Here is a 26,098-nt window from a genome sequence, read left to right as displayed (position 1 = left end):
ATCACAGTCTTTCTGACCTTCCCATTGTGTCTGACACTGCTTCATGAGATGGCAGCGACAACGTTGAGTTGCAAGGCCCCTGTGACACATGGGGCCTTGCTCCGCCTAAGTACTGTGTGTTTTCAGCAGTAACATCACGTAGACGTGAATGTAGCAGAGCCCCCAGTGAAGCCTCGTTTTCCCAGCCTCCCACCGGGAAGGAGCACCCAGGACTCTCCCTTTGAATTGGGCACTCTAACATGATGGCAACCTCCCAAAATGGAAAAAAAAAAAGGTAAATAAAAGTAACAATGGCCGTACAAACAGAAACAGTACTCTTTAAAGAACTATCCAGACTTTTCAACTTCTTTTGTGAGACAAAAATCAACCTTTGCACTAGGGAAGCGGACCTGGAATTTTTGACCTTATTATAATCATGACCCCTAGGAAGGTGTGGCTCTTCACTGTCAGAAGAATAAAGGCATAGAGTCCAATTTATTTGAAAAACTATGAAAATAGAATCTTATTTTAACACTGAACTTATAACACGTTTTTATCTTAATTCAGATCTCTCTGGGGAGCCCCAGTCTTGAGAGAGTCATACATCAACCAGGTATCTTTATTTGGACACCCCACAAATAACTCCAATTTGGCATTCTGAATTCATGTCTTCAACTTCTAATCCTATGTGCTCTGCATCTCCTGCCCTGATTAGTGACACCACACTCATCCAGTTACCAAATAGGAAGCTTAGCCCTCCAACGTACTTCCTTTTATTCACTGTCCCCTATATCCAGTACCTAAGTCATACTGATTGTACTTCTCTGTTATTTCTGTAATGCTTCTCCTGGATGATGATGAAAAAAATGAAAATGAATTAATAATGGTAGCAGTAGTAACAGCATCAGCAGTAGTGGAAGGAGTAGTAGCTACAACTGCCATTTATTGATTTCTTGACCATTTAACCTTTACCATGCATACCCCTCCCCTCCTTGCAAAAAAAGAACTGAAGAATACAGAATAACACAGCAAAATGCTAATGCTGGCAGTGGTAACTCCTGCATCATAGAATTCCAGATAATTTTTTTATTTCCTTCTTATAAAGTATGAAAAGCAAAGCAGTCTTTTAGATTTTTCAAAGTCTGTTTTACTTTAGTGATAGGTAATGAAGAATGCTAAAATGTTTCTTATTTATTAACAAATCAACCAACAAATCAAATCTAGATTACAAATAAAGCATGATAAAAACAGTAAGTGGTTTACACTTTCAAAAAGTCATTTCAAAATTCTTCTCACAAGCCTAAAATAATTTAATATTCATGGTATTCTCTTTGTTTAGCTTTAGGTGTCTTCTCACTCTCCAAATACCAACAGAATATCCAGCAAACAAAAATCAAAGACTTGCAGTCATCAGGTAAATTAAATGTTAATTAAGCCTAATGTAACATACCACATTACTATTTTCTTTCTTAATAGCTAAAATTGATTAAGCAAAAAAAAGAGATAAAGAAATTCTAGAGAATGGAGCAAAACAAATCCATTCTTTACATTACCTAGAGTCAAAATATAGAAATTTCCTCTATAGACATGAAAATGTTAACTTCTGTTAGAAGGATAGATTTTCTCCTTTTTTTAGAATCTGATTGTCCTGAATTTGAATAATACTTGTCCTCTTTCTATATAACTCTGGGGAGGTTATTCAACCTCACTGAACCTCTGAAAAATGGGATAAATTGTATCTATCTCATAGGGACAGTGACCATGTATTCAGGTTTGCCTAAGGCAATTTCAGTCTATGCTGCTTATCCCAGATTAATGATTAACACTACTCCCTTCACTTTCACCAGTGTCCCAATTAGGACAATAAAAATACATGGTTAACTATTACAGATTGAACTGTGCCTCCCCTCCAATTCATATGTTGAAGTTTTAACCCCCATTACCTCAAAATGTGTCCTTGCAAATGTTATTTGAGTAGCGTAGATCCCTAATCTAATATACAAGAAGATGGTCATGCAAAGACACACACAAGGAGTACTCCCTGTGAAGAGTCCAGTGATGTGGCCACAAGACAAAGAACTACCAGAAGCCAAGAGAAAGATCTCAAACAGGTCCTTTCTTAGTGCCAGAGGGAGCTGGCCCTGATGACACCTTGACCTTAGACTTCTAGCCTTCAGAACTGTGCAACAACAAATTGTTTAAACTACTCAGTTTGTGGTACTTTGTTACAACAGTCCTAGCAAACGAATACAGTCACTGGACTCATAAGGTTAGCAAATTTTTATAATTTTTTAAACAGTTTATTTATTTTTGAGAGACAGCATGAGCAAGGGAGGGGCAGAGACAGAAGGAGAGAGAGAGAATCCCAAACAGGCTCTGCGCTGACAGTACAGAGCCTGATGTGCAGCTCAACTCACAAAACCACAAGGTCATGACCTGAGCTGAAACTGAGACTCTGACACTTAACCAACTGAGCCACTCAGGCGCCCCATTAACATTTTTTTAATGTTTATTTATTTTTTAGAGAGAGAGAAAGCGGGGGAGGGCAGAAAGAGAAGGAGACACAAAATTCGAAGCAGGCTCCAGGCTCCGTGCTGTCAGCACAGAGCCCAATATAGGGCTTGAACTCATGAGCCATGAGATCATGACCTGAGCTGAAGTTGGACGCTTAACCAACTGAGCCAACCAGGTGCCTAATTTTGGCAATTACTATCTTTGCTGATGTCTCTCTGTGCTGCACATGAGGCATATGTAAACTGCCCAGAAGAAGAGAAACTGGTACCTCCAGAGGACTGAATTTCTGCTCCGTTCCTACTCCAACCCTGAGATCCAGTGATAATGAGCTGATATGTTTGGGAAATTTGGGTAAGTCCAATTCCACTCATTCATTGTAATATCCCAGAACAGAACTCTAATCTTAAAGGATGTCACTGGGTAAATGGCTTTGATGAATAGAATTCATTTGAAATCTAGCCTGCGTGATTTGCAAATCAGCTTACACTCTACATTAAACTGCTACCCTCTCTATGCATTTGTTTGGAGCATCTTTAAGGCAATCAAGCCCTTAAGACTCTGAGGACAAAGCCATCTGTGGTCCCACACAATCTGCAGCTGAAGGTGACCTGTACAAGTGAACATGCTAATAACTATTAAAGTCATTTGCCTAATTTTCATTTTTAAAGGAAGCTGTTATTCTTAGTTGCTTTTTTTACATTATGCATATGATACTTTCCTTCATTATTTCAAATTATTGTGATGCATATGTCTCTAGGAAATATTTTTATCTACACATTAGATTATTCTGGAGTAAACAGGAACTAATCTTCAATTTGAGTTAACCCTGAGAATATAAATTTTTCTTTTTTATTTGAGAGAGAGAGAGAGAGAGAGAGAGAGAGAGAGCCTGTGTATGTGAGCTGGGGAGGAGGGCAGAGGGAAAAAGAGAGAGAGAGAAATTTTTTTAATATTTATTTATTTTTGGGTGAGCTCAAGCGGGGGACAGGGACAGAGAGAAAGCGACAGAGGATCTGAAGTGGGCTCTGCGCTGACAGGCTGACTGCAGTGAGCCTGATGCGGGGCTTGAACTCATGAACTGCAGGATCATGACCTGAGCCAAAGTCGGAGGCTCAACCGACTGAGCCGTTACATATGCCATTACGTATCCTAATGTGGCTAGTATTTGTGTTAATTAGGGTTAGAGTTTCCAAAGTTATTGACAAAAACTCTGCTCCTTGCAATAGCAGTTAACATTAACCAGATTTTTCTGGCTGGTAAATTCAAGCATTCTTTTAGTTATTAAAGCTCATCAGGAAAAAGTAGAGGGCAAGTCAGGAATGTGTGTTATGTCTCAAAGCAGGTCCCAAGTTAATGCAAATACTAACGTAATATTAAGCTGCATACTGAGAACCACCTTCAACATTCAGAAGGGAAATACAATACTGGAAAATATCTATGAGATTTAGCTACCGACAGCCAAATTTAATGACCACAGCAGCACAAATAATATTGACATGTACATAAAGGCAAAATATTTTTCACGTAACTAAGGAAAATAGATAAATTCTTTTAATTTGCTTCTTTCTTAAAATTATATTCTGACACTATAGTCTTAAAATCCACCTGTGTTTTCTTCAAACATATCAAGGAACAAACAGAAGCATGGTGGCAATTGTAAACGGTTGATTTCAAGTTGATTTTCAAAATGCCACAAAGTGGATACTGAATGAAGCTAATTTAGTCATGCATTAAATATTTCTTGAGCACATAACATCTTCTAGTTACTATCCTGGGCTTTGGAAATGCAATTGTAAATAGTCACAAAGTCACTGCCTTTTCAATTTTACTAGTGTACTGAAAAGACAAGAAAAAGTAAAGAAAAAAAAATGATTTCAGATATTGATAAATTATATGAAGAAAATAGGTTTCAAAAAACAGAGATAGGTTTTAAGAAGACCTCTGTGGGAATGGGGAGAAGGACTGAGCCAACTTTGTTACAAAAAGCAAAAGAAGTGAATGAATGCCAATGCCAATCTTGATGCCAATTTCACATGATTGAAGCATACTATTTTTTTAACTCTTCATATTTGAATTAGAACTATTTAAGGGGGGCCTGGGTGGCTCAGTTGGTTGGGCACTGGGCTTCAGCTCAGGTCATGATTTTGCAAGTTCGAGCCCCATGTCGGGCTCTGTGCTGGCAGCTCAGAGCCTGGAGCTGCTTGGGATTCTGTGTCTGCCTCTCTCTCTGCCCCTCCCCCACTCATGCTCTGTCTGTCTGTCTGTCTGTCTCTCTCTCTCCAAAGTAAATAAACATTAAAAAAAAGAAGTATTTAAGCTTACTGAACTTGAAGTAAGTAAGTGCCTCCAAATTCTCATAGCTGGCCCACCTAAGATTGAAATAGCTTAAGTATTTGAAATGTGCAGGGAGGAGGGTAGAGGATGTTCAGAAAAGAGCTGCAGAAAATTGGAGAGGGCCTTCTTTTTTTTTTTAATGTTTTATTTATTTTTGAGGTAGTGAGAGACAGAGCATGAGCAGGGGAGGGGCAGAGAGAGAGGGAGACACAGAATCTGAAGCAGGCTCCAGGCTCTGAGCTGTCAGCACAGAGCCTGACGCGGGGCTTAAACTTACAGACTGCAAGATCATGACCTGAGCCGAAGTCAGACGCTCAACTGACTGAGCCACCCAGGCACCCCGGAGAGGGCCTTCTTGATGCAGCTAGTGGTAACAAGAGGGGACAGCTGGATGCCACATGGAGCACCTTATCAGAGTCTAGCCTAATCCTCAAACAAGTTACCTTGAGTCTTTGAAGAAGAAAATGCACAATGACCACAACCATCCTCTGGCAAAAATAGCTAAAAACAGGAAAAATCAGATTTTGGTTTAATATATGCCATTAGGATTATAATTTATTGACATTACTGTTATTTCATGGAATGTAATTTTAATTAAAGACATCAGAACTCTAGACCTCACCAAAGGATTAACATATTAATATTAAAACAGAATCCTAAAATGTGTGAAGGTAGTGCAGGTTAGCATGTATCTTCATGACAAAAGGACCCTAAAGCCACAACATCACTGACCATCCATCTATTGTTCCACAACCAGCCTCAAAGTCCAACGTCTTAGAAACCTTGATATTCTCAAATTAGCCCCTGGATTTAAGAAATAAATTTGGCCACTCTATAAAAGGGATCTGCGATCAAATTTTATTTCAGGCTACTAAACACACTGCAACACATTTAGCAATAATGACCATGACCAACCTTGAAGATTAAAAAGTGTTAAAATGATAACTTTCATGTTCTGTATATTTTACCACAATTTAAAAACAGAAATGTAAAGCCAATGAGCCCTATGCTGTGGAAGATTTTAAGCAAGCAGAAAAGCTTAATATATAATGCATACATTTTAAGAGATTTTGATTAAAATACAAGATTATTTTCTGAAAATATTTTAATAATTTTAACTTTTATTTTGTCAATATAATTAAAACCTATGAGATTTCAGAGACCTCTCATAAGTTTCTAAAGAGATGAAAAGATGAATACACACAGATAACATAATTTAAGATAAAATAAAGTTAAACTCCCACTTTCAATGAATTCAAATGAAATAATGTTTAAATAATTGGATTAAATAACACAACAATTTGGGGGCCATAGTTTTACTTTTCACTTTGAGTTTTCCAACAAACAATCAATTTTGGAGAGGGCAAATTTCAACTGAAAAAGCAAAACTTAAAAGTGTATGTTCATGAAAAATACTCTAAGATGATTCCATGTGGTTGAGCTTCAAAATATAAGTTCTATATGGGAATTCTTTAGAGGTTTAAATTTGTTTTCCACAAATATCATGAGACTATCTTGTTTTGCTTTTGTGGACTAAGGGCATTGTTATAAGACATCAAAGTGACTCATTCTAAATAAAAAATAAATAAAAAATTTAGTTGCACAAGCACCACCCAATCACTTTTCCAATTCCACCATTCCAACCCCCTCAATTTATGGAGTATCTAATAAACTAAAAGTACACCACAGAGAGAAGTGAAATGTTACCCTGACAGATGGGAGTAACTGAAGTTCATTCTTGGCACTTTTCTATTAATTGAAATACTTCTTTTTTTTTTTCCTACAGCAGAAAGAGCCATGAAACCCCATTGACCTCACTGAACCCCACGTTGTTACGCTTGGAATGCTCCTATTAATCAGATCCCAAAATCTCACTTGATCTGAAGAAGTTAAGCCCAAGGACACCCTCTCTGAAAGAAAGACATCAAAAATCTGAACTTGACATCTTCTCCTTGAGTAATTCAACTTTTATTTATTTTCTTTTTGGAATATTTATTCCCAACCAGAGAGAGCACTGTGGGTTTTTTTTTTTTAATGTTTATTTTTGAGAAAGAAAGAGAGAGAGAGAGAGAGCAAGCAGGGGAGGGGCAGAGAGAGAGAGAGGGAGACACAGAATCTTAAGCAGGCTCCAGGCTCTGAGCTGTCAGCACAGAGCCTGATGTGGGCTCAAACTCACAAACCGCAAGATCATGACCTGAGCCAAAGTCAGAGGCTTAACCAACGGAGCCATCCACGCACCTTGTATTTCAACTTTTAAAAGTTTGAACAGTTTACTATTAGAAGGAAATTTCTTCTAATTTACTAATTAGAAGAAATTAGTAACTTCTAATAGTTACTATTAGAAGGGCAATAAAATATAAAAATCAAAATTAATGAATGAGGAAACATTCATTAACTGAATGAATCAAAATTCAAAATTTTTGCCATCTGAATCAAAACAAACCAATTTTTTAATGCAATTTCTATGAATGGAGCTAAGAAAAAGCAAAAGATGCATTCTTTTCCTGAGTATAGTTACAGTGTCCATCTCTCATTTCTAAAGAGATGCCAAATCAAATGAGGTGAGGTTCATAGAGGAACAGAAAAATAGGAGAGCCATGTGCTCACTAATTTTCTAATCTCAAATAAAAAGCCACAACTATTTATGGGTTGAAGGCAATATAAAAACTGTGTTTTACAGATGCAAACAAAATAGAACATGAGAGGCAGAATAAAAAAAAAGACAAGAGTTCATGAAGAGGTAGCTAGGAAAAGAAAGTAAAAGACTCCCTAGTGAAGATGCTTTGACTTCAGCCAACCAGGTGTATACATGACATGATCACATGTGATTTGTCTGAAGGAAGCGCGACACCTTCACAAAGTCCTTCACGTGAGCGCCGACAGAAGCGAAGGCAAATGTCGCACAAACAGGAGAAACATCTGAACAATCCAGACACGGGCAAAGTTTTAAAAACTCTGACCAAGAAAGAACAATTCCTACACGAGTTCTCCCCACTACTGTATGAAGGGACACTTTAAGGTAGGTAAGTAGACAAAGGGAAGGTAATTACTGATTTGGTTTTGTTCGTAGGGAGTCAGACTTCATTGGGAAAACTAAGAATTTCACCCAGCAGTTTCCCATATTTAGGAATCTCCACCGGAAATGTTATTTAGCCCAGTATTTACGAGCATAGTTTGTGAACAGAGGTCCTGGAGTGATGAAGTAGTCAAACCTCAGGACCCTGCACACAGAGGGTCTACCTACTAACAGTGCCAGTGAGCAAGAATCAAGAGTATATAACTCTGAGCAGCAAGAAACTGTGAAAATGATTCTCCTTACCCCCAAACCAGAAAAGGAATAAAACCTTCCCCAGCCCCAAGGCACACTTCGGAGTTGCAGGAAAACAACACACAGAGAAGCTGTTCTCGGGGGAGAAAGTGGTAGCAATGGTAGAAGAAAGTGTATATCAGAGGAAACAAATCTCTTATAGTTTTCCTAAACTAAAGGAAAATGTCGGTGCCCCAAATTGGATACAGGTCGCTATTCATATTATGTAGAAATGTACTAACAGATAAAGCTGTTGAGATACAGTTGATGAAAACTGTTGTCTGGGTCACTTCCATTATATCAAATAATACAATCAAAAGATCCAAGTATACCAAAAAAAATGAAGAGATGATAAAAAGAGAGGTACCAAACAATGGTACATTTTAAAAAGTTTACTTATTTATGTATTGAGAGAGAAAGAGACAGCATGAGCAGGGGAGGGGCAGAGAGAGAGGGACAGAGGATCCCAAGCAGGCTCTGTGCTGTCAGCACAGAGCCCAACACGGGGCTCGAACATATGAACTGTGAAATCATGACCTGAGCTGAAAGAGTCAGACACTTGGGGCGCCTGGGTGGCTCAGTCGGTTAGACTTCCGACTTTGGCTCAGGTCATGTTCTCGAGGTTTGTGGTTTGAGTCCAGCGTCGGTCTCTGTGCTGACAGCTGGGAGCCTAGAACCTGCTTTAGATTCTGTGTCTCCCTCTCTCGCTGTCTCTCCCCCACTCACACTCTGTCTCTGTGTCTCTCAAAAAAAATTAAAAAAAAAAAAAAGGCAGATGTTTAACTGACTGGGCCACCAAGGTGCCTCAACAGTGGTACATTTCAAATCATCCCTATTTTTGGAATCATTGTGACTACATTACTAATCCAGTTGATGACTGTTCATGATGCCACATTCCAAGACCAGTGTTACGCCCTCATTCTTCCCTCTGTGCCTCATATCCACCCGATGACAAACCCTGACATAAGCACTATAGTTTTTGCATTAGAAACTAGGGCCTTTGAAATGTTTGAAAAAATTTTTAAAAAAGATTATAATACTACCAATGAAAATGAAAATGAATATTTCTCCCTTTCTTTTAAGCTGTTATATATGCTTATCACTAACTCAAAAATCAAGTGGGAGGAGTGAAGTAGAGAAAGAGTAAAAAATAGGGAAAAAATATTAACATTCGACTGATGTGGTCAGTATTCAAAAACGATCTGAAGTGTCAAAATAACGCAGAGAAAACAAAAGTCATGTAGTTTAAGACTTTACCCAGGAATGACTTCTTAAGGAAAATGTAAGGCTCTGGAATTGTGATACTCAGAATATCATTTATTTGTATGGAGATTCTACGCTCAGCTGTTCTGTTAACTCTTAGATTATCTGCAGGTAAGAGGACACTCAATTTGGCCTAATAGTAGTAATTAACCACCTAGAAAATAAACATAGCAAAATAAGCTTCCTCGCAACATAGAAGGTAATCTAATTCTTGTAAAAATGTAGAAAACATGCCTTTAATGTTCATCTGTGTTTATAATTACTTTGCTAATCACCTATTTTTATTTACTCATAATTATCATATTGTCTTAATACAGTTTATAATCATTTATAGCTACTTTTTTATAACTTTGAATATTCTAAAAAGAATAAATGAATTCCTTTAGAAAAAGAATGAGGGGTGCCTGGGTGGCTCAGTCGGTTAAGCGGCCGACTTGGGCTCAGGTCACGATCTCATGATCCGTGAGTTCGAGCCCCGTGTCGGGCTCTGTGCTGACAGCTCAGAGCCTGGAGCCCGTTTCAGATTCTGTGTCTCCCTCTCTCTCTGCCCCTCCCCTGTTCATGCTCTGTCTCTCTCTGTCTCAAAAATAAATAAACGTTAAAAAAAAACTAAAAAAAAATAAAAAGAGAATAGATGTGTTTCTGAAAAGTTAAAAAAAAAAAGAAAAGAAAAAGAATGAGAAAACAGCGGCTAAAATCCAAGCATAATCAAATTATGATATACTGATCCTTTATTTCTAAGCTGATCACAGGTATTTACTAAAAAAATTAACTGTTTCCTAAGACAGTGATTTATTACTACATTCAAATGACAATGTGGAAGCAAGCCTAAACAGAAGGGCCAACACAGCCGGTATCTATTAACACAAAAAGTTGGTTGGAACTGTAGGCAAGTAATTAACCTTCTGGCCCAGAGCTTTAAAACCCCAAAAGCAGTTCCTAGAATTTCTTTCATAATTTATGAACAACTGATGGAATTCATGTCACAGTCCATGGATTCCCTTGCAGAATTGACCCCAGCTCTCACTGACCCTAAGAAGCTATAAACCAACAGGAGAATGTGCTCCACTATTTCGGCTGACCCCGCAGAGTGCCATCCCTGTCTCTGTAGCTTAGGAAACGGGATGATAAATTACAGAGCTGCCTGCCAGGCACAGACCTAAACATTCACCTTCACTGATGGTGACGGCGACACACAGTACATGCACCCTCACTCACCCCAAGGCATCCCTGTTTGACAGCAAACCCTCCTCTATGTTGCACAGATGATCTATATTCTGCTGCTAAAGGTTATAAAAAGATGATGATGATGACACTGGGAACAGAGGGGCGGGCCGTATATCAAGGGAGGTGGCGTAACTGGTTAAATTCAGGCAGGAATACCCAAGACAAAGCACACAGCAACCGTGGCGGCGGCAGCTCATACTACTGCCTGCGCACACTGGGCTAGGTGCGGTGCAAGGATCCTGACGTAGACCTTCACTTGTTCCTCAAAGCAATGCTATGAAGTGAGCACTATGCTTATCCTTGTTCTTTAGATGAGGAAACTAAGCTTTGAAGAGGTTAAGCAACTTACTGTAAAGCTCACACTGGGAGGAAATAAATAAAATGGAGTGCCTGTCATCTGACTCCAGGATCCAGATTTAGGCTATGATCGAGGTATTAAATAACAAGGAAGTAGAGACAGCTGACTTTATGGTGAGAAAGTTTCTCCATAACTGGAATTAAGTAACAAATGACAGACCCTCAAGCTTCTAAATTGAGACTATCATCCTCAACTGGTTGATATATCAACGATCACCAAACATTATGGAAGGAATGTATGTAATTCTATAGTTAGTTCAAGAGTAACAGTAAAAATTAGAATAAGAACTAAAAATACCAGCAATGTGTACACTGAAAAAAGTTTAAGCCTTTAGCTCCAGAGGAACAACAGTAGCATAACCTTAGCAAATCACTGAATTTTGCAGGGCATGGGTTCAATTAAGAGGCTTAAACTAGAAAATTTATGAAATTCACTTCTATTCTAAAAGTGAAGACTATTATGCTTTATGTTTTTATTATTTTTTAAATTTTTAAATTTTATTGAAATCCAAGTTAGTTAACATATAGTGTAATGATTTCAGGAATAGAATGTGGTGATTCATCACTTACATATAACACCCAATGTTCATCCCAACAAGTGCCCTCCTTAATGCCCATCACCCATTTAGTCCATCCCCCCACTCAATACCTCCTTCAGCAACCCTCTTCTCTCTATTTAAGAGTCTCTTATGGTTTGCCTCCCTCTCTCTTTTCATCTTATTTTTCCTTCCTTCCTCTATGTTCATTTGTTTTGTTTCTTACATTCCACATATGAATGAAATCATATATTTATCTTTCTCTGACTGACTTATTTCACTTAGCCTAATACACCCTAGTTCCATCCACGTTGCAAATGACAAGATTTCATTCTTTTTGATGGCTGAGCAATATTCCATTGTGTGTGTGTACATATGTGTATGTGTATGTGTGTATACCACATCTTCTTTATCCATTCATCAGTCAATGGACATTTGGGCTCTTTCCATAATTTGGCTATTGTTGGTAATGTTACTATAAATATTGGGGTGCATGTGTCCCTTCGAATCTGTATAAAAGCAACTGCCTTGTACACACCTGCCATGTATGATCCTTTTCTAATCACCTAATTATGAAGGATGAATGGACTTTACAAGGTGGATACAAGGTTTGTAAAAATAACATTTTCAAAGTTAATGGGAAAAAAAAAACCACAAAGTTTTGTCAGACTTCATCCATGCAATACAGAATGGTGGTAATGGGTAGAGGAGAAGAGAGGGGAGGGAAAACAAGGTGAAGCAAGGACACGACTGGTTGGCTATTTAAGATAGTAAAGGATAATATCAATCAAAATGTGAATAAGGGGAGTTTTTAAATGTTTTTTTAAGCACTGTTGACTAAAATTAAAACAGTGACATAAACACTAAGACTCCTCCTGGAACTAACAGGTAGTAATCTAATAGCTAAGTTATCATTGTCTTACAGAATGACCCCATTAATCATGGACAAATAAAATAAGACCTGTTCTAAGAAAATTAATATGAAGGAAACTGCCTTTAATATTACACAAAGCAACACTGTCACTATACTGATAGGAAATGATGAAAGATACCAATTGGGAAACTGGAAGGAAGAAACACAAACAGGAGTCCTATTTTCCTTCATAAAACTTAATGTTATTTGATGTTATAAAAAAGGAGATTTGGTTTCCCCAAATATTGGTGGACAGTTTCAATATTACAAAAAAAAATGAAATTGACTCCTTCAACATAATGGGGAAAAAATAAAGACTATTAGCTCTATAAAAATCTTACTGTACATCCATTTCACTAAAAGGCCCAACTATCAATTAATAATCATTTCCTAGAGAAAAAAGGAATCTGTTCAACTACATGGCATTCTGAAAAATGTCAAACTATGTATATGTCAAGTATTTTTCCAGAAAACAAAACTATGGAGACAGGAAAAAAGATCAGTGGTTGCCAGTCATCAAGGGTTGGGGGATAAAGAGGTAAAGCACAGAGGATTTTAAGGTAGTGCAAGTGCCTTAAAATAGGATATTTTATGCAATATGCTGTAGGACAGCATACTGATGAACTCATATCATTATACATGTGTCCAAACCCAAAGAATACACAACACCAAGAGTGAATCCTAATGTGAGCTACAGACTTTGGGTGATTATGATGTGTCAATGTAGGTTCATCAGTTGTTACACACATACCACTCTGGTTGTGGATGTTGATAACAGGAGAAGGTATATATGTGGGGGTGGGGAGGGAACAGATGGGGAAATCTCTATACCTTCCCTTCATTTCATTGTGAACCTAAAACTGCTCTAAAATAATAAAGGCAAAAAAAAATCTGGGAAAATAAATTTAATTATCATTTTCTATGTTATTGCCTGTCATAAAGGTGACTCAGGAGAAAATGAACAGATGCATATGAATGCTAAATGCCCATGCACACGCGCGCGCGCGCGCACACACACACACACACACACACACACACACACACACACCTTCCATTTGACTCTAAAAGATAAAACTCTCAGGTGAGCCTGGGTGGTTCAGTCAGTTAGGCATCTGACTCTTAATTTCGGCTCAGGTCATGATCTCACAGTTGGTGAGCTGGAGCCCAGGGCAGGTCTCTGCACTGACAGTGCGGATGCAGAGTCTAGCCTATATGATATTCTCTCTCCTTCTCTCTCTGCCCCTCCCCCTGCAAGTGTGTGCTCTCTCAAAAATAAACATTTAAAAAATTATTATAAAGGATAAAACTTTCATACTATTAAAATAATATGTGACTTGTAGAATTTCATTCCTCATCTTTTTTTTTTTTTTTAATTTTTTTTTTTTCAACGTTTTTTATTTTTATTTTTGGGACAGAGAGAGACAGAGCATGAACGGGGGAGGGGCAGAGAGAGAGGGAGACACAGAATCGGAAACAGGCTCCAGGCTCCGAGCCATCAGCCCAGAGCCTGACGCGGGGCTCGAACTCACGGACCGCGAGATCGTGACCTGGCTGAAGTCGGACGCTTAACCGACTGCGCCACCCAGGCGCCCCATTCCTCATCTTTTTTACTGGAGAACTTAATGAATTTGTGTAATTCTTGTGTAATTATAATAACTGGGTAGCAGCCATGTAACTTTTGTAGTAAAAAAGAAGAGATAACACCAAAATAAAATAGAACTTAAAGTCATAAGATTTGGATCTTACTACCTTGACTGGATAGGTCATTTGCTTCTCTGAATCTTTGCCTCATCTAGAAAGTAAGAATGGTCTTAGAAACCCAGGACACTAGCCATGGAAGGATTAACTCAGATAATATTTGAAAGAGCTTCTCTCCTTCAATAAACTTGATTAAAAACCTGAGCCTGATCTGGCCCTAACCTTTAGTTCAGCATCTAGTCATGGAACAAATATGCAAGGTAAGGATAATATCATAATTGAAAAAAGACATTTATATATAGTAAATAATGGGGGTGCCAGGGTGGCTCAGTCAGTGAGCATCCGACTTCGCCTCAGGTCATGATCTCACAGTTTGTGGGTTCAAGTCCTGTGTCAGGCTTTGGGCTGACAGCTCAGAACCCACTTGGGATTCTCTCTCTCCCTCTCTCTTTGCCTTTCCTCCACTTGCACTCTGGTCTCTCTCTTTCACAAATAAATAAACATTTAAAAAAGCACATAGTAAACAATGAGAACCCCAAATCTCCACTAGATGAGAGGCTACAAAGAGCAACAGACTATAATATACTACACAATTGTTTGTCATGATTCCAGTTCCTGTAGAGTGAACCTTGTCAAACAAAATGGATAGGGCATTTGTCAGGACCAATTTCCTTTACCTTTTCTAACAAGAATTTTTAAAACTAGGCAATTCCAAGTTAAAAGGAGTCATAGTAAGTTTTTAGTGTTGGTTGGCCAAATATGGTTCTTTATTTCTTCATTTAAGCACTGTAATTTTTTATATATTGGTGAGCTAAATCTTAAACTATGTTGTTAACTATTATTTGTTGTACAATTGTTTCCAACCAATTACATGATGAAGCCATGAGGTAAAGAATGGAAAGGAGAGCAAAGGGCCCAACTTTATATTGAGGTGGGACTGGCTAATAGATTAGGGAATTTAGCGATTAATTCTTTGATTCTAGCATTTCCTGAGGTGACTGCCACAATTTTTATGTTATTTTATGAAAAAGTGATTTTATAGTCAGTTAAATTTAGAGTCAAATCCAGGATTTTTCAACATGAAGCCAACATGCTTTCCACTATCCCACAGGAACTGCAATCTATTTGTAGATTCCTTTATTCAAGAGGCATTCACTAAGTTCTTTCTCTATGCCAGGCAGTTCTTTGAATAGTAAACAAATAAGTTATCAGATATGAGCACAGCTCTAAGGGAACAGAGAATCTACAGATGGCTGAAGAAGTATGAGTATTTGGAAGCACGCAGTGTTGAGAGCAGTATAAGATAGAGCATGCCAACCTATCTTGAAGGGTAGGGGATGGTCAGGTAATATATCACAGAGAAAGTTACATTTCATTGGAAAGCAAACGAAGCCCAATAAGGGAGCCCGGGATGTCAAATGGGAAAAGAACTGGTAGTTGATGAGTTCCATGAAATAAGGGGCAGTCACTTTGCACAAAACAAGGGGAAACCACTACAATAACTGGGTAAGCCTCACCATCTCTTTAAGCCTTCTTTGGGAAAGAATACATATATTTTCCACTGTATTGTTTTTTAAAACTTCTAAAAGCCCTGTATGCCAATAGCAAATTTCATGGAATTCCTTTTTCAAGATGATTAGGCCTGAAGTGATAAAACTCTTCTTTTTCAGAAGAATCTGAGTTTTCTCTGAGCAGCACTACTATAAGCAACAAAACAAAACAACAGAAAGTCTGTTTATATTTAAAGACTAGAAGTCTTCCTGTTGAAGGAACTAGGCTCTGAGGGAGATGTGAACAAGATGTTAGCTATGAAGCTGGATGTTCTGAGCCGCCATCTGTATCCACTCAGTTGTTCTCATTGGAATAAGACACTCCCACGTTTAACTATGAACATTTTGAAACATGAGGAAAATGGAAAAATCGTATAGTAGGCACTATAGCCCTCACTTAGGTTTTCATGTCACCATATTTGCTTTCTCATTTTTTCCTTTTAAAACACAGTTTTTACACTTTTTGCTGGCCCTTTTTGAGAATAAGATGCAGAAACCTGTCACACCTTAATAATTTAACATAAATCTAATAATAGTTGTTACCTGCATAATCATAATGTTAATATACTTTAAATATTTTATTATATAAGAAGCTTAGTACATAAAAATTAGAAAACACAGAAAATCATGAAGAAAATTCAAACTGCCCATGTGTGCAACACAAAGAAATAACCACAGCTAATAATTTAGTATTTAACTCTAGTACCTTTATATAGAAATGTTTCATCCTTACAAAAATACATCATTTTGGTTTTGTAACTTATATTGCTTATTTTGTTCATGTTAACAAATAATATAATATGTAATTTTTTTTATTCCTTACAGAATATTCCAATTTATAGATGTATCATAATTTATTTAACCAATCTCTTCAATGTTGGATATGAAGGCCCTATTTCCATTTATTTTGCTACTATCAACAGCTCTTTAAGGACGGGACAATATTCTTTTTTTTTTAACAAAATTTACTGCCTATAATCTCTTTTTTAGACTTAGAAATCAAGCATACTTTGGGTGTATGCCCAACAAGGAAGATGATAATAATTTAAAAAGCCAAGGACAAGTTTTGATAAAGGTATATTAAATTTTGAAAGGTTATCTTGGAGCCCATTATGGTTTAATTTCAATTCAATTAATTAATAGAAATTAATGAAACACTAATAGTTCAGAATTCAAAACACCGCCAAAAATAATTTTTCCAACCAAGTTCTCCATTAAACATTTACTAAAAAGAAAGGCCAGGTTAATCAGAAACAGAGGGACCTAAACACGTTTTTTCCCATTGAAAATGCATTTTTCCAAAGGTAATACATTAAGAAAATCCCATGATTATTTATGCCAGACAACATGATAGTAAATTAGCTCCTTATCAATAGTCAATCAAGATTATGTTTATAAATTATTAAAGCTTCAGCATATTCAATGATTTAGGATCTTGAAAAACTTGACAGGAAAGGAAAAGCTACTGAACATAAAATTCTCATGATATCCTGTAAGAAGGAAACCTAAGAAAAGGAGAAAATTATACGAAATTATATCAATCACTTGCTTTTTCTGTACAATCAGGACATGGTGCTAAGCCTCTGGCATAATTTTAAGTCCACCTGCCTTCAGTGTGATTCTCTGCTCCTGTCTTTTGCTTCTCTCTTCTTTTCTTTTTGTTGTTCTCTGCTTCTGGTTTGTCCCCAAAACTTCACTTTCCCTAGATTCTTCTAAGCAAGAAGACCTCCTTTCTTTAGGGCACACATTATTCATAGCCATTATGTATACTGTTTGATATGTTCTTGGTTATGGTTTCATTTAATAGTATTTAAGAGGGTACTCTAGGGGCGCCTGGGTGGCTCAGTCAGTTGAGCGTCCAACTTTGGCTCAGGTCATGATCTCACAGCTCGTGAGTTCAAGCCCCGCGTCGGGCTCTGTGCTGACAGCTCAGAGTCTGGAGCCTGCTTCTGCTTCTGTGTCTCCCTCTCTTTCTGCCCCTAACCCACTCGCATTCTGTCTCTGTCAAAATTAAATAAACATTAAAAAAAATTAAAAATAAAAAAAGAGGGTACTCTAAGATAACAAATATTACTTTGATATTCTGTGTTTTAGCTTTAGCCAAATAATTTCCAGAATAAGAAATTATGTTCCACTGCTATTCTTTCCTCCACCTATGTATAATAATTGTACTATTGATTCTTTAGCTTATGTAAACTAACATTTCCTCATCCGCAAGACAGTTACTGTGATAGACACTGCACCAGGTGCTGGGAATACACTGATAAAGTCAAATGCTATGGTTCTTGAATAGGAATCTTCAGCAATGTAATCTAGCTAAATAGTTTACCACATACAGTCTAGCTACTGAAAACCATTTAAGATTCATGTACAATAGTCTGGCTATCAATATTAAGAGTATTTTTTTCAAGTCTTTTCAAGTACTTCTCTACTTGAGAGAGAAAATCCAGACAAGGTTCTTTCAAGAATATTTAATTGTTTAAAGATATTTGCAAATGATATATTCAGTAAGGGACTGATATTCAAAATATAAAGAACTCATACAACTAAGACCCAAAGAATAAATAATCCACTAAAAGAAATGTGCAGAGGATCTGAACAGACACTTTTCCAAAGAAGACATACAGATGGCCAACAGACACATGACTAGATGCTGAACATCATTAAGCATTAGGGAAATGCAAATCAAAAACACCAAGAGATAATATCTCACATCATTAAGAATGGCTAGTAACAAAAAAACTAGAAATAACAAATAGTGGTGAGAATGTGGACAAAGGGGGGCCCTGATACACTGTTGGTGAAAATGTAAATTGAGGAAGCCACTCTGGAAAATCATACGGAGGTTCCTCAAAAAATTAAAAATACAAGTACCATACAATGCAGTAATTCCACTTCCTGGTATTTACCCAAAGAAAATGAAAACACTAACTCAAAAAGATGTATGCCCCTCTACATTTCTTGCAGCTTTATTTATAGGAGCCAAGACATGAAGGCAATATAAGTATCTATTGGTAGATAAATGGGATAAAGAAAACATAGTATAAATACATTATGGAATATTACTTAGCCATAAAAAAGAATGACATCTTGCCATTCACAACAACATGGATGGATCTAGAGGGTATTATGCTAAGTGAAGTAAATTAGAAAAAGACAAATACCATATTATTTCACTTATTTGTGGGATCTGAAAAACAAAACAAATGAACAAACAAATAAACAAATACTAACAATAGCAACAAAAAGAAACAGGCTTACAAATATAGAGAAGAAACTAGTGGTTGCCAGAGGAGAAAGCAGTGGCGGGGGGGTGGGAGGGTGAAATAGGTAAAGAAGATTAAGGGGTACAAACTTTCAGTTATAAAATAAGTCATGGGGATGAAAAGTACAGTATAGGGAATATAGTCAATAATATTGTAATAACTTTGTATGGTGACAGATGGTAACTAGACTTATCCTATACTTATGGTGAGCTTTTTGTGATGTATATAATTATCAAATCACTATGTTATATACATGAAACTAATCTTGTATGTCAACTATACTTCATTTAAAAATATAAAAAAGAATATTTAGTTGTTTATACAGCCTTCACTAGGGCATAACCCTCCTCCATGGGAGAAATTGCACAAAAAGTCATAAGAAATGAAGACAACTCTTTAGGAAGCAATCCATGACATAATGGATATTATGGTTGCCTCACCTTTTTTCAATAAAAACCTACAGCATTCAAACAATATTCCAAGGACCTTTTAAATTTAAAAAGGCCACATCTGAAGTCAGTTATAGGAAGGAATTTTAAGAGGAGGCCCTGAGCCTTCTATAAAATGTAAAACTGCTATTCCCTATCCCATCCATTAGAATAGAATATAAAGTAAATCACAATTACATCACAACCAAACATTAGCTAAAGTATTTCTATTTCAGATATTTAACTTAGTTTGGGAAAGTAAACTTATTAAAAAAATTTTTTTTTAATGTTTATTTATTTTTGACAGAGACAGAGACAGATCATGAGCAGGGGAGGGGCAGAGAGAGAGGGAGACACAGAATCCGAAGCAGGCTCCAGGCTCTAAGCTGTCAGCACAGAGCCCAACTCAGGGCTCGAACTCACAGGCTGCAAGATCATGACCTGAGCCGGAGTCGGATGCTCAACCAACTGAGTCACCCAGGTGCTCCGGGAAAGTAAACTTATTTAAAATTTTGCGAGAGTAAGGAACTGGATTCTATAAAATTTTAAAGCAGAGAAAACAGCTAAGATTAGTTATTAATCGGGGATATAATATTACAATATTCCTTGTCTTAAAAGAATTGTATTTCTTTAAGTTGTTTTTATTACCAATTATAATCTACATACCTGTGTGGCTACGGATATGAACTCTCAGTGTACCACTGCTGGCAAATTTCTGGCCACAATATGGGCAGATTTTCTCCTTTTCTCCAGTATGGGTCTAAAGCGAAAGGAATAAAAAGAGTTAAGGATAAATATAAAGAATTAGGTAAAAATGATGAAATGCCTCTGACAATGGTAAATCCTTTTTTTCCAGGATTACGTTTCATTAAAATGATTTAATATCACAATGAGATTTTAAACAATTTATCACGGGTGTTTCCACTGCTTCAAAAAACAAAAACAAAAAAAAAAAAAACCACCAAACTTTAGAATCATGCATTAGTGCTAATTTGAAAATAATTCTACAGTTTACTTTTTAAGCCTTCATGGAGCCCCCAAGTAAAAATGATTAAGTTATACAAAACCAGTATATGCTGGTAAAACCACATAATCAAAATGGGGTTACGGCTGCCCTTGACTGCTGCCAAGAAATACTTCCTTAGACGCATTTTTCACATTCTTTGTGTGTATTTAGCTCTTGAGGACAAAATTAATCTCAATAAAGTAATCTGTTACTTGCATTATGCTTGTCTGACTGGATTCATTTTACTGCAAAGCAAAAAGAAATATAAATCTGGTTTGATCTTTAAATCAGCAGGTGTTAATTGAGCAGTTTGAAAGAACATCCTTGCTCTCAACATACCTTTAATCTTGGCATAAAAACAATCATACAAAGAAAGATGAATATGTATCATCAAAAGTGAATTTTGACAGAATGTTAGAGAGTTCAAAGAAAAGAGTGACCTCTCCAAAAAGAGGAGGCAGATGGAGCTTTTACAACTTGTCTCACAATCTCATCAGGATACCAGCTATTCTACTAACATCAAAAAGATTGTTCCAATAATTGAGGGGTCAGAGCTATTTTCAAGTCCCATTATTTTTTAAACTTAGGAGAAGGGACAAAGAAGGGAGAAGGAGGAAATTACTTCGGATATCTGCACATTCTCAATGAAACTATTTTTTTTTTAATTTCAATGATGACCTACAAATCAATAAAAGCAGACAGTGGATCACCTGGGTTACCACCATAAAACAGAGTTTCCAGGACTTGTGTTTGTATTAGTTTTTGTGCAAATTACTGGCACGTATTATTATTATTTGAATTGCCATGGGCTAATATAAAAAGAATAGGAAAGGTTTTTGAAAAATGGGGGCATCTTTGGGGTTCCTGAGTAGCTCAGTTGGTTAAATGTCCAACTTAGGCTCAGGTCATGATCTCACAGCTCATGAATTCAAGCCCCATATTGGGCTCTGTGCTGACAGCTCAGAGCCTAGAGCCTGCTTCGGATTCTGTGTTTCTGTCTCTCTCTGTCCCTCCCCTGCTCACACTCTTTTTCTCTCTCTTTCAAAAATAAACAAAAATTAAAATTTTTTTTAAAAAAATGGGAGTGTCTGAGTGGCTCAGTCGGTTAAGGTGTCTGACGTCGGCTCAGGTCATGATCTCCCAGTTCATGGGTTCAAGCCCCACAGCAGGCTCTGTGCTGATACCTCAGAGCCTGGAGCCTGCTTCAGATTCTGTGTTTCTCTCTCTCTCTCTCTCTCTCTCTCTCTCTCTCTGTTCCTTCCCCAGTTGTGCTCTATCCCTCTCACAAAAATAAATAAACATTAAAAATATATTTTTTAATGATGTGTTACCAGATGGGACACACTGCCTGGGATAGAAAAAGGGGTAGGGCAGTTACTTCATCACCTGATAATCTCAAAAGAGCACCAATGTAGCAAAACATTCTCATCTTCCATATTAAATTAATTTCTCACTTTAATATAATTAGTTTCATAGCCTTATTGATATGTAATTTGAAATTTTTCATATTTGAATTATAATCTATATTTGTATATCAACTATTGTATATGTAATTTTTTAAAGAGCTATAAACTAAATACCTTAGTCAACATCAGTGTCTTTTTAAATATTTTTCCACCGAAAATTATTTATATTATAATCAAGATTGAGAAATACAGTCTGACCAACTGCCATACTAGCCAATGACACCAGCTACCACAGACATCTCCTTGATTCTGCACTTGGCAGGCACTTAACTTTCCATTTTCACTACAACTTCTTACACAAAACAGTTATACATTCTTCAGAGTAAGAGCTGTTACTCCCATGGTTCACATTATGGCTCATTTTAAAGGAAATGGTATAACATTTTAACATATAGCAGACCTATATTCTTCTCGTTCCCTGACAGAGGAGCAAAATACAACAATTTTTTCTTGATTAGTGTAAGGTTGTTTAGATATTGTATACATCTATTATTACAACATTGGATTATTCCAAGCAGGCAACTACCAATTTATGTATAGTATCTTATAAAATCCACAGAACTTCTCTTGCTGCTACATAAGTATTTCATTGTTCATTTATATAACCTAAGTTACTTGTCAGTGGTATAAGTTTCAAACTAAACAACATTAAGTCAATATTAATGAAAAGAATTAAAATGTTCCTTTGGTTTAATTCAAAAATATATCTTATTAGGAACAGAATTTTGTTAAATCGTTTATTTTTTTTTAATTTTTTTAAACATTTATTTATTATTGAGAAACAGAGAGAGACAGAGCATGAGCATGGGAGGGGAAGAAAGAGGGGGAGACACAGAATCCAAAGCAGGCTCCAGGCTCTGAGCTGTCAGCACAGAGCCTGATGCGGGGCTCGAACTCATGAACTGTGAGATCATGACCTGAGCCGAAGTTGGACGCTTAACTGACTGAGCCACTCAGGTGCCCCTAATTTTTTTTTAATATTTATTTTTGAGACAGCGAGAGACAGAGTATGAGTGGGGGAAGGGCAAAGAGTGAGGGAGACACAATATCCAAAGCAGGCTCCAGGCTCTGAGCACAGACACTGATGTGGGGCTCAAACTCTCAGACCACGAGATCATGACCTGAGTCGAAGTAAGATGCTTAATCGACTGAGCCACCCACGTGCCAGTGGTTAGCTGGTTTTAAAAGACATTTAAGGTACAATACTAAAATATGTTAAATACAGATAAAAAGGCATGGAAACAGGTCACTATGTGAACAATACTGGATGAATGTACGAGACAAAAATGAACAATGCTCTACAAAATGTACTGTATGACAATCTGTGATCACAAACTATATCTCTCTTGAAAACTATTTTTTCCCACATTTATTAAAACACAATACAAATTTATTAAATTCATGCACAAAAGTAATTCAAGAAAAGATAGTTAAAAGATTATCTTATTCAGAAATTCAAAAAAGAGGACAATATCATTATTACTGAATATTAAAGAAACAGGAAAAGAAAGTTCCTCAAGTAAGTCCTTTTGAAACAGCTATATTGAGGATAGGTACCAAAATAAAAGTCACACTGAAGCATGAGTCACTTCCTCACATTCATTCAGAGTACACGCTAAATAGCAGAACCTATTACACTTCAGACTCACTTCTAATGTCAACATTAAAAACTGTAACTGTGTTTGGTACACTATGAATATTGCTATTTTTGAAAATATACTTAAAGTATACTTATAAAACAAATAAAAGTAACCTTGTGATTTGCTTAAGGTAATAAGCATCATATAAAAAAGATAATGCAAGATGCAAGAAGAAAAAGAACCATTCCAGTCCTGGAAGAGCTCAGTCTAATAACTTGTAAATAAATATCTGAATTAGCTTTGAAAAATAAAATTATGGCACTACTCGTTTAAAAAAAAACCCTATATTCACCCAAAAATGTACAAAAATTGACAAGTTCCCACTCATTGAGTATTTTGTATGACCCATGTATCACCATAACTCAGGGCAGTGCAGAATCCATACCTAAATCTAGGTTCACCTTCATACAAATTTATATAACTCCTCTGAAAAAGTAAATAGAACAGACAGTTTCTGAAGAGTTCATATAAATCATGCATCCCTTATGTGTCATTTTGAGTCATATATTGATCAGTTAATATTAAATTGATTATCACATGATAATGAGCATACATGCCCATATAGCTTAAATATGTAATCCATTCAACTCAGGGAAGGCTTCTACTTACTTTCTTGTGACTTCTAAGCACTGAGGGTGTAACAAATGCCTTATTACATAGCTCACATCTGTATTTCTTGTGTCTTTCATGGACCACCTGGACATGAACATTTAAAGTATCCTTCCTTTTAAAGGTAGCATCACAGTGATGGCATTTGAAAGTCCTCTCACCTTAGAAACGAAACAGTCAAATAAGAGAAACATCAGATAAGCAGGGTGTTGTTAACTGCCCCTCAGAGGTACCAGATTTAGTGTTGTTTTCTTCAAAAACTTAGCTGTATTACTAACAATTTATCATGACCAGAAAAGGTAGTTTTTTATGAAATATTTTGTTTCCATATATGCTAATTCACTGTGTGACCAGTGGGAAGTCCTTTAACTTTCTTAGGTTCTCAGTCTTTAATTGGAAAATGTGGAGACTGAAATAGCGAATTTTCTAAAGGTACCATGAACTTTCTTTACAGGTAGGTATTTCTAGAGCAGGGGCTCAGGTTTGAGGCAAGTAGGTTCTTGTGGTGACAAAAGGCTTCTGTCAAGCTAAAGAGATAAGGTGCCTTTGTCCCTCACTCCCACCACAACCCTTGTGGCCTTTTTAGGGGACAGGGCACAGGTCAAACAGGGTCATGGGTAGCAAGCTGGGGCGGGACGCCCCTGAGGGCACACAGAAATGGGTCAGAGCCAACCCCCTTCTAGGACAGGAGAGGGCTACAACACCCCTTGCTTTCTCAGCACTGTCCCAGGAACCTTAACATGGGTCCTTGGTCTGCTGTGAAACACCTGGGAAAGGTTTCAACTCCCAGGTTCTCAGACAGTTTGGGGGGGCTGCCTCTCAGAGAGCCAGTTGGAATGGAGCAACTCTCCTTTTCTAGAGCCCCTGGGTACCTGTGAGCGTTCTCACCTTCTTCTTATTCTGGAGCCTAGGCCGGCAGGGAAAGCAACTCCAGAAACTATGTTTAGGGGCATATGGTATTTTTTAAACTTTCATATAATGCTCTCTATCCTTGTAGGTCTTCATAACAAACACGTCAAACTCTAGTGGCCTACTTTAAGTACATTTTCAGTGATCTATGTGCACAATTAGAAGACAGTTTTATCTCTCAGAAAGTTACAAAATTTGAATAGCACATAGTTATACAAACAAGACAGACTAGAAGTTGGATATATTTTCCCTTTGTAGAGAACAACTGTATTAGCACACAGTCACATATTATGTTCAACTATGAGACAAAATATACAGGTAACTTACTACATTGAAATAAGAGATTACCTCAATTTGAACTAAACTCTTATATAAAACTTCCCTCCATTATAACTAGCATAAATTTAGAAATGTGAAGATCCTATTATTTCTTCATTCCAAATTTAAGGAAGGAGGGACAAAAAGAAGGAAAAGAGAAAAAAAAGAAAAAGACAAATTATCCTTTTCAAACAGAATTATAGCTCTTTATGTTAAAATCTGATAGTCTTGTTAAAATCTAATGCTTGGTACAGTCACATCCAAACCATGCATGAATTGTGTAGATTCTTAAAGCTCTGTTTATGTTACCTTTGTGCATTTTTGTTGCTGGGTGCTATTATTGTAACCTAGTTTGTCTTTATATATCTTCTATATTAAATTTATTTAAATACTTTATTTATAACCAGTGAGAGTAAAAGAAAATATCAATTGACATAAAATTAGAAATAATAGCAAATCAACTCAGGAATAAAAAGAAATTTTAAAAAAACATACCAAAAAAACAAAACAAAGCAATCTTCCAAGATTTCTCCTTCAAAACATTTCTATTAAACTATCACATGAAACAAAATATTGATTCCAGAGTGCCTGGGTGGCTCAGTCAGTTAAGCATCTGACTTGGGCTGAAGTCATGATCTGGTGGTTCGTGAGTATGAGCCACACATTGGCCTTTGTGCTGACAGCTCAGAGCCTGGCACCTGCTTCAGATTCTGTGTCTTCCTCTCTGTCTCTGCCCTTCCTCCTACTTGTGTTCTTTATCTCATCTACTCTCTCAAAA

The 26,098-nt window shown here is 36.8% G+C and overlaps 1 protein-coding gene and 1 long non-coding RNA gene across 8 annotated transcripts in view; one reads left to right on the top strand and one right to left on the bottom strand.

Annotated features, from left to right (window-relative positions):
• PRDM5 (PR/SET domain 5) overlaps positions 1-26,098 on the bottom strand; it is a 209,240-nt gene that overhangs the window by 51,806 nt on the left and 131,336 nt on the right. For all 5 annotated transcript variants that reach the window (XM_058721493.1, XM_058721492.1, XM_058721495.1 and 2 more), the window contains 2 exons: positions 24,094-24,254; positions 20,039-20,132 (listed from right to left, as the gene is read on the bottom strand). In XM_058721493.1, coding sequence (XP_058577476.1) covers positions 20,039-20,132; positions 24,094-24,254 — 255 coding nt within the window. The remainder of the gene's footprint in view (positions 1-20,038; positions 20,133-24,093; positions 24,255-26,098) is intronic.
• Positions 13-8,370, top strand: LOC131507132 (uncharacterized). 3 transcript variants are annotated; one of them, XR_009259346.1, is made up of 4 exons: positions 13-274; positions 1,319-1,393; positions 6,614-6,783; positions 7,667-8,370. It is a non-coding gene; the product is annotated as an uncharacterized LOC131507132 (long non-coding RNA). The 3 variants fall into 3 exon arrangements; XR_009259348.1 differs by lacking the exon at positions 13-274 and adding an exon at positions 493-592; XR_009259347.1 differs by lacking the exon at positions 7,667-8,370 and having other exon boundaries at positions 6,614-6,787.

Source organism: Neofelis nebulosa, chromosome 3 (genome assembly GCF_028018385.1).
Source record: "Neofelis nebulosa isolate mNeoNeb1 chromosome 3, mNeoNeb1.pri, whole genome shotgun sequence".
NCBI lineage: Eukaryota > Metazoa > Chordata > Mammalia > Carnivora > Felidae > Neofelis > Neofelis nebulosa.
The sequence above is the reverse complement of the archived record's forward strand: the minus strand, read 5'-3'. Positions and strand labels throughout refer to the sequence as shown.